At 43.1% G+C, this 9,407-nt stretch overlaps 1 protein-coding gene across 1 annotated transcript; it reads right to left on the minus strand.

Moving 5' to 3' along the window:
• Positions 1 to 4,189: 4,189 nt before the first annotated feature.
• On the minus strand, positions 4,190 to 7,570 carry LOC149985449 (uncharacterized). The gene is made up of 3 exons (XM_090181972.1): positions 7,441 to 7,570; positions 6,545 to 6,759; positions 4,190 to 4,897 (listed from the first exon to the last, which is right to left on the minus strand). Exons 1-3 carry the CDS (start codon positions 7,456 to 7,458, stop codon positions 4,783 to 4,785), a joined length of 348 nt encoding a protein of 115 aa, XP_090038098.1. The 5' UTR covers positions 7,459 to 7,570; the 3' UTR covers positions 4,190 to 4,782.
• Between the last annotated feature and the right edge of the window lie 1,837 nt (positions 7,571 to 9,407).

Consider the following 9,407-nt stretch of genomic DNA (forward strand, 5'->3'; position numbering starts at 1 on the left):
AATGACTGCCACAGTTCTGTGGTCAGAGGCGATAGGACAGCTGCACACGGTCAACCTTTTTTATTTAACCTTTGTTTAACAAGGAAAGTCAGTGAAGAACAAATTCTTATTTACAATGACGGCCTAGGAACAGTGGGTTAACTGCCTTGTTCAGGGGCATAACAACAGATTTATACCTTGTCAGCTTTGGGTTTCGATCTAGCAACCTTTCCGTTACTGGCCCAACGCTCTAATCACTAGGCTACCTGCCGCCCCACTAGGCTACCTGCCGCCCCACTAGGCTACCTGCCGCCCCACTAGGCTACCTGCCGCCCCACTAGGCTACCTGTTATGGTGTGTTCCATTTTTATCTTACTTATTGTTGTTCAGACAGTCTTACAGTAATTATTCAGAGAGACAACCACAAACAACCCCAGTATCTGGTGGTCAATTAACAGTGGGTCATCTATGCCATTAATTGCTGAGGAATGTGACAAAGTCTTGTCTTGACACCAAGTTGCTACCACAACCCTTAATGGGCTTGGCTCCAAAACACACTCACCCTAGATACAGAGAAAATGTTTTGACAGACCATCCAATGTGAACCATCAGTGCTCATTCACTGATTGAGTAATCTGTTCAGCTTCGTGAACTTCACTCAAGTGTTTCCTTCATTTGGGCAGTTACCGTTTGCTTACCGCCAGAAAGGCTGCAATTTGGGCAGCATGCTCACCAAAAATACAGCTTGTTGTGTTGTGGCCATAAACACAGTGGTGGAAAAAGTACCCAATTGTCATACTTGAGTAAAAGTAGCGATACCTTAAAAGAAAATGACACAAGTAAAAGTGAAAGCCACAGAGTAAAATACTACCTGATTAAAAGTATCTGGTTTCAAATATACTTAAGTATCAAAAGTAAATGTTATTTTAACATATATTTAAGCCAGGGACACACTCCAACACTCAGACAATTTACAAACTAAGCAATTGTGTTTAGGGAGTCCACCAGATCAGATGCAGTAGGGATGACCAGGGATGTTCTCTTGATAAGTGTTTGAATTGGACCATTTTCTGTCCTGCTAAGAATTTGAAATGTAACCAGTACTTTTGGGTGTCAGGGGAAAATGCATGGAGTAAAAAGTATATTATTTTCTTTAGGAATGTAGTAGGGTAAATGTAGTCAAAAAAAAAAAAAAAAAAGTAAGTATAGGTACCCCAAAAACTACTTCAGTAAAAATACTTTGAATACTTCATTACACCACTGCATAGACATCCATAGAAGTGATTGACTATTGCCAAGAGGAGCGCACCGGCCATCTCCATGAGTAGTAGCCTATGGCTTCATCTTCGTCATTAGGTGAGTCAGTGTGCCACTGGAAACTATTTAGTAGCCTACTGTAGCCTATAATAAATACATATATTTATAATGGCCTGGACTATTGTTTGAATTCAAGCCCAGATTGATCTCAGTTTGTCAGATTAACCTATAAAAAAAAATAACTTCCCGGGCCTATGATCTCTTAATCCTGCCCTGGTGAATACTTATGTAAATTAGATATTTTTGTATTTCATTTTCAATACATTTGCCAACATTTCTAAAAACATGTTTTCACTTCCATGTGCTATTGAGTGTACAGGTGTGAGAGGTTTTTTTATTTTTTTATCCATTTTGAATTCAGCCTGTAACACAACAAAATGTGGAATAAGTCAAGGGGATGAATACTTTATGAAGGTACTGTAGATGCATTCATGCTGTGACCCTTACTGTAAGTAGAGCAGTGCTACTGGAAAGCTTTGTCATCGGACACTTGCTGCGCCTGAGTGCATGAGGCGCAGCCCCATCCCTGTTCCACAGGAGGAGCTCTTGTGAATGGGATTACTGGGAGGGCAGGTGACCTAATGCAGTGTCCTTCACTTTTGCTCACAACTGATCAACTCAGGAACTGTTGCAGTTTCTCCACAACACTTATCCTCTGCCAAAATGTCCACCTATCTGAATCAGAGCCCCTGATTCTTTGTACATCTGTAATAATGAGGCAAGCTTAGCTGATACATGTAGGCTAATGGTATTCTTGTGTAACCTTGGTAAGTGTTATGGACACCATGCAGTACACTTTGTGGTGAGGCTGTACCAGGTCACACTAATTGGCTCCTTAATTTGTTTGACCTCAATGTCAGAATACAGGAGTAAGAACATTTGGTGAGATGGAGAAGATGTGCGTGTATAGTACAGTACAGATCTGGTGTCCTTCTCAGACCACATACATCAACTTGTTCCCACTGGGCATACGCTGGTTGAATTAACTTTGTTTCCACATCATTTCAATGAAATTATGTTGAACCAACGTGGAATAGACGTTGAATTGATGTCTGTGCCCAGTGGGTTGTCTCTCACACCCCGAGTTGCAGAGCAAGGCTTATGTGGTGGCAGGTACCCTAGCATTTAAGGGGTCGGTTCAGTAATCAAAAGGTTGCTGGTTCAAATCTAGGTGATACATCTGTCGATGTGCCTTAGAGCAAGGCACTTAACCCTAATTGCTCCTGTAAGTCTCTCTGGATAAGAGGGTCTGCTAAATGACTCAAATGTAGCAAACTACATTGACTTGTATAGGGGGTCCATTGACCATTTAATTAGTATGTCTCCACCAAAGGAACCGGAGACCAGTTAACATGATGTAAATAAGAAATGTGTGTTTCTATCAGTAACAACATGGAGCCCTCCTGCGCAGACCTAACTTTAGAAGAACCTTTTGTTGAGATGCGTTGTTATTGATTGTGTATCCAGTGTCTGCACCATAGGGGTTTGCTTTTGACTCTACAGATGAAGGATCGTGATCACCCTGTTGCAGGAGAACTTGTCCATTAATTATATTCCACATAATAATTCACATTTCCTCTTGCTGCATGATTATTTTCCTACTGTAGCAAACTGGTTCAAATTAAGATCCTACATCTGTGTATGTTTAGCTATGCCATTGGGACCTATTATTGATTTTGCATGTGCAGCTGCATCACGTCTTGTTTTTGGTTATGAGTGTGTAGCCCAACCTCAGAGCCCTGTTCACCATTCTGTGCAAGGCGGTGGTGGCTGGACTATGGAGTTGTGTTTTAGTGTAAAATCCTCCTGTTCCATGATTCTGAATGAGTTAGCTATGATCACCATTTCTATGAGAATTGACCCTGAGTGAAGGACAAGGTGTTTGCTCCATGCACCTGCACGCACAGTAGCAGCTTAAAGGAGATGCACGTGCGTGATCCCAGGGTAGCATGACTGAAATATCCACTTCCTCCTCAAGATGATACCTGAGAGCGAGTTTCCTGTCCTACAACCTGACTCCTCTGCTCCTCACGTTCAGACAACATCTCTCCCCATCAATGTTTCAGCAGGGGCCTTGTCAGATCAGCTGGGGCCCGGGTCTGGTCAGCTGTGGACCGGTCAGCATGGCAGTAGTCAAGAGAGAGAACAGGAATCTGTGTTTACAGCAGGGGCTGTGAGCAGGGGTTTCTATGTCATTTAACAACCATATTAATCATTTGGAATTGATAGGAGGGCTTATTTTAGGTGTTTAGTGTTGTTTAAGGGCCCAGTGTCTTTTTATTGTTTTAAGTGTCTAGCGTAGCGTTGTAGCCTATTTTAAAGTGTCCAGTCTATTCTATTATTTTAAGTGCCTACTGTCTGGTGTGTCTAATTGTTACCTATTATTCCCCTTTCTTTCTATCTCTCTGCCTCTGTGCGAAAGAGGATAATTCATGTGAGTCTTCTGGATTCATGTTCTCAATTAAACAATGAAACCTCAACAGCATAACAATTCATCATGTTTTTCTCATGATTGTGTCTGAACTTCCCTCCAGCTCTATCCTGGAACCTGCAAGGTTCACCGAAAAAACACCTGGAGGCAGGAACTAGAAGCAGATACTAAAAGATCTGACATGGGGTGGAACAAGATTGAGAAGTAAGTCAGTAAAACCTCCCCCCAGCCAACAATTACTGTATTATGGTAATTACTTACATCCATTTGGAATGAATGGCAAATGCTTTAAATTATGTATGACACAAGTATACAGGTGATAGTACTATGTGTGTTACTTTGTAAATACAGTGTCTATGTAACCCAGAGCATACACTTCGATGGACAGTAATCTATTTGATAAAATGTACACAGAAACACAAACCTGTAACATCACAACAGCAAAATACAACAGACAAGGAGTTAAGTTGATCTTAAGAGTCAAAGCTTTATTAAATCTTCACAGTGCAAATGTAAGTCAATTACACCTTTCACTTAGCAATGTACACCCAGATTTCAACACACCTAAAAAAGACAACAACCCAACACCTAACCCCCCAGCTCACAACAGAGGAACATGAAAAAGTGAAGTCCCCTTTCCTGACCGGTGGTAACTTTCCACAGGATTATTTACTGTTGGACTTTCCAGTGAGCATAGTCTCACCTGCTGAAATTACATATATAAGACAAACTAAAATCCCTGTGGTAGCCATACAGAAAGGAAAAAATAGTAGATCTTCTGTATCAATGGTGAATCATTGCCCACTGGGCTCTAACATGAAGCTAAATCTATCAGTCACTACTCCACTTCTGACCACTCCAGATGGAAAAAATACAGGTGTGCTGTCTCTCAGGAGTGTCCTCCCTCCCATCAACAAAGGAAGCATGGGGGAGACATGGTGTCTGTGCCACTGTGTACTGGTTTGTGTGGAGACGTAAAGGGGGCTCATCCCCAAATGAATCGTAGCTCCCAATGGGGGGGGGGGGGGGGGGGGACGACTCTTAAGGTGCCATTATCATCCAAATCTTTTAATGCTAGGAGTAATACGTCTGCGACGAAAGCAGGAAGGCAGACATCTCCTGTCTGACTTGGTCGGAGAACCAGGTGGTGGAGGAGAAGATGCTTGCTTCCTGAAACACAAAGAGTTTGACCATGAGTCAGAGATCTATAAATTGAGGTAATAATTTAACATCTACATCCTCTAAAATATTCAGAAGGTGATTGTTTTATCATTCAATTGACAAAACAACTTACAAAACAACCACACTCTTATAAAAAAAGGGTTCCAAAAGGGTTCTCTGGCTGTCCCCATAGTAGAACCCTTTTTGGTTCCAGGTAGAACCTTTTTTTCTGAGAGTGTATCACCTACCCCGAATATATTCGGAAAGTATTCAGACCCTTTTAATCCACATTTTGTTACATTACAGCCTTATTCTAAAATGTATTCAATAAATATTTTTCTTCCTCAATCTACACACAATACCCCATAATGACAAATAGCAAATGTATATATATTTTTTAAACAGAAAAACCTTATTTACATAAGTATTCAGACCTTTGCTAAGAGACTCGAAATTGTGCTCACGTACATCCTGTTTCCATTGATCATCCTTGAAATGTTTCTACAACTTGATTGGAGTCCACCTGTGGTAAATTCAATTGATTGGGCATGATCTGGAAAGGCACACACCTACTATATAAGGTCCCACAGTTTACAGTGCATGTCAGAGCAAAATCCAAGCCATGCGGTCGAAGGAATTGTCCGTAGAGCTTCGGGACAGAATTGTGTCGAGGCACAGATCTGGGGAAGGGTACCAAAACATTTCTGCAGCATTAAAAGTCTCCAAGAACACAGTGGCCTCCATCATTCTTAAATGGAAGAAGCCTGGAAACACCAAGACTCTTCCTAGAGCTGACCGCCCGGCCAAACTGAGCAATAGGGGGAGGAAGGCCTTGGTCAGGCAGGTGACCAAGAACACGATGGTTACTCTGAAGGAGCTCCAGAGATCCTCTGTGGAGATGGGAGAACATTCCAGAAGGACAACCATCTCTGCAGCACTCCACCAATCAGGCCTTTATGGTAGAGTGGCCAGACGGAATCCACTCCTCAGTAAAAGGCACATGACTGCCTGCTTGGAGTTTGCCAAAAGGCACCTAAAGACTCTCAGACCATGAGAAACAAGATTTTCTGGTCTTAGGAAACCAAGATTGAAGTCTTTGGCCTGAATGCCAAGCATCGCGTATGACACCTCCCCATCTCAATCACCTCTGGAGAGACCAGAAAATAGCTGTGCAGTGACCCTCCCCATCCTACTTGACATTGCTTGAGAGGATCTGCAGAGAAGAATGGGAGAAACTCCCCAAATACAGGTGTGCCAAGCTTGTAGCGTCACACCCAAGAAGACCTGAGGCTGTAATCGCTGCCAAATGTGCTTTAATAACAAAGTACTGAGTAAAGGGTCTGAATACTTACAGTATGTAAATGTGATATTTCAGCTTTTAATTTTCAATAACGTTGCTAAAAATTCGAAAAACCTGTTTCTGCTTTGTCATTATAGGGTATTGTGTGTATATTGTTGAGGGGGAAAAAACAATTTAATACATTTTAGTATAATGCTGTAACGTAACAAAATGTGGATAAAGTCAAGGGATCTGAATACTTTCCAAATGCACTGTATATGCTACCTACACACACAGGACTTGAAGAGAAAGAAGACTGATAACAGTGCATCCAGAGAGATGTTGCACTGTAGTACAGCAGTGGGATTTGGCCTCACCTCTTGTTGGCTGCAGCAGCAGCCTCATAACGCATCACACACAGCATTCTGTAGATCTGACGTAGGGTCAACTTAGGGGTATTGCATGCCAGACGCGGGTGGGGGTCATTACGAGGGCCGCGGTAGGCGATGAGGGACATGTAACCACACTTGGGGCCCTTCCCAAAGAGTTGGAGAGGCTGATGGAGAGTGCTGTTTCCATAACAGGAAGCAAACTGGAGGAGACATGGGGACAGAAAAATACAGGTTTTTGCTCAGCATTCTGAAGCAACACAATGTCAAGTCTATTTTGTGGATTTAAGTGCCAAAATAAAAACAAATTAGGACCCGAATCATTCAAAACTTGTTTTAAAAAGCACAAAAATAAAAAAAGTTCTGTTCGTTTTAGTTTTACACAGTGAACATTGTTTCATTAATTTCCTCATTTTCACACAATGCAAACTGTTTTGTCTCTGTCCAGAATTTCAGTAAACAGTTTGAGAAGTTGAGAAAAAAATCCCCCTCTCCATCAGAAACCCAAGCCCAGCACTCACACAAAGACTGGATCCTTCTTTCTACCTCACAGTGAGACTCCAGACAAACAGATTATTTTACTTGACACCTGATCTTCATGGAGAACATTGGCTGAACATCCTCACTCTGACTACCAGACAACCTAGTCTGCTACAGACACACAGCTGAACTGAAGCCCCTCCATGGGTACAGTGACACATAGGAGTTTATCAACTGAGGCTCCTGTCCAACATTTCGTATTTTTTTCCCTTTGTCTATTTAACATAATAACCATCATTTCATAAAAACTTTTTTGCTGATCCAGTTCTGTTGAGGATCGTTCATAAATTCCCCACATTTTCACAAACCACTATTATGACCCAAACACATAAATAAATACTCACAGGCACTACAGTTGCCATGGACTGAGATGGAGAGACTGCTTGATCGGTTCAAAGTGCTGTAGTTCAGGTGAGAAGGTAACTTTGAGCCACTCTGCGGACATGCCACCTTCTTATAGCTTTCTGAGACAGTGATGCTGAATAGGGCAGGGCCAGTTACATTCCAGTCAATACAAAACAGACCTGCCCACTTCTGACATCCCCCAGTGAGCTCACTGCTCTTTATGCACCCACACTCCACACACAGAACACAGCAAAGAGGATGTCTCATGTTTCAGAAAATCAGCACCACAAAGCTTTTAATTATTAAGAAGGCTTTTGTCCCTGGGGGTAAATTTAGAAGCAGAGGGGTGTGAATTGAAGTGTAATTCTGGGAATGATGAGGGAGAAGCTTAGTAGCAGGTGTACTTTGTGTCATACTTTAATGTTTTGAATGGGCCCCTGGCACTCATTCTTGACTTAGACCACATTAGAGGACTCTTTCATTACTCTGTGACCAGGGGTGCGATTCCACTGAGCCTCTGTATATACACTGCTCAGAAAAAATAAAGGGAACACTAAAATAACACATCCTAGATCTGAATGAATGAAATGTTCTTATTAAATACTTTTTTCTTTACATAGTTGAATGTGCTGACAACAAAATCACACAAAAACTATCAACGGAAATCAAATGTATCAACTCATGGAGGTCTGGATTGGGAGTCACACTCAAAATTAAAGTGGAAAACCACACTACAGGCTGATCCAACTTTGATGTAATGTCCTTAAAACAAGTCAAAATGAGGCTCAGTAGTGTGTGTGGCCTCCACGTGCCTGTATGACCTCCCTACAACGCCTGGGCATGCTCCTGATGAGGTGGCGGATGGTCTCCTGAGGGATCTCCTCCCAGACCTGGACTAAAGCATCCGCCAACTCCTGGACAGTCTGTGGTGCAACGTGGCGTTGGTGGATGGTGCGAGACATCAAATCAAATCAAATTTATTTATATAGCCCTTCGTACATCAGCTGATATCTCAAAGTGCTGTACAGAAACCCAGCCTAAAACCCCAAACAGCAAGCAATGCAGGTGTAGAAGAAGCACGGTGGCTAGGAAAAACTCCCTAGAAAGGCCAAAACCTAGGAAGAAACCTAGAGAGGAACCAGGCTATGTGGGGTGGCCAGTCCTCTTCTGGCTGTGTCGGGTGGAGATTATAACAGAACATGGCCAAGATGTTCAAATGTTCATAAATGACCAGCATGGTCCAATAATAATAAGGCAGAACAGTTGAAACTGGAGCAGCAGCACGGCCAGGTGGACTGGGGACAGCAAGGAGTCATCATGTCAGGTAGTCCTGAGGCATGGTCCTAGGGCTCAGGTCCTCCGAGAGAGAGAAAGAAAGAGAGAAAGAGAGAATTAGAGAGAGCACACTTAAATTCACACAGGACACCGAATAGGACAGGAGAAGTACTCCAGATATAACAAACTGACCCTAGCCCCCCGACACAAACTACTGCAGCATAAATACTGGAGGCTGAGACAGGAGGGGTCAGGAGACACTGTGGCCCCATCCGAGGACAGGGCCAAACAGGAAGGATATAACCCCACCCACTTTGCCAAAGCACAGCCCCCGCACCACTAGAGGGATATCTTCAACCACCAACTTACCATCCTGAGACAAGGCTGAGTATAGCCCACAAAGATCTCCGCCACGGCACAACCCAAGGGGGGGGGGGGGGGGCAACCCAGACAGGATGATCACTTCAGTGACATGATGTCCCAGATGTGCTCAATTGGATTCAGGTCTGGGGAACGGGCGGGCCCGTCCATAGCATCAATGCCTTCCTCTTGCAGGAACTGCTGACACACTCCAGCCACATGAGGTCTAGCATTGTCTTGCATTAGGAGGAACCCAGGGCCAACCGCACCAGCATATGGTCTCACAAGGGGTCTGAGGATCTCATCTCGGTACCTAATGGCAGTCAGCTAC

Source organism: Oncorhynchus mykiss, chromosome 1 (genome assembly GCF_057628025.1).
Source record: "Oncorhynchus mykiss isolate SJ-2025 chromosome 1, ASM5762802v1, whole genome shotgun sequence".
Classification (NCBI taxonomy): domain Eukaryota; kingdom Metazoa; phylum Chordata; class Actinopteri; order Salmoniformes; family Salmonidae; genus Oncorhynchus; species Oncorhynchus mykiss.

Bases quoted from the DNA above. Each gene is read 5' to 3' on its own strand.
- LOC149985449 (XM_090181972.1), bottom strand. The intron at 4,898-6,544 runs GTGAGGCCAAAT...TTTGTGTTTCAG, and splicing joins GCTGCTGCAGCCAACAAGAG to GAAGCAAGCATCTTCTCCTC.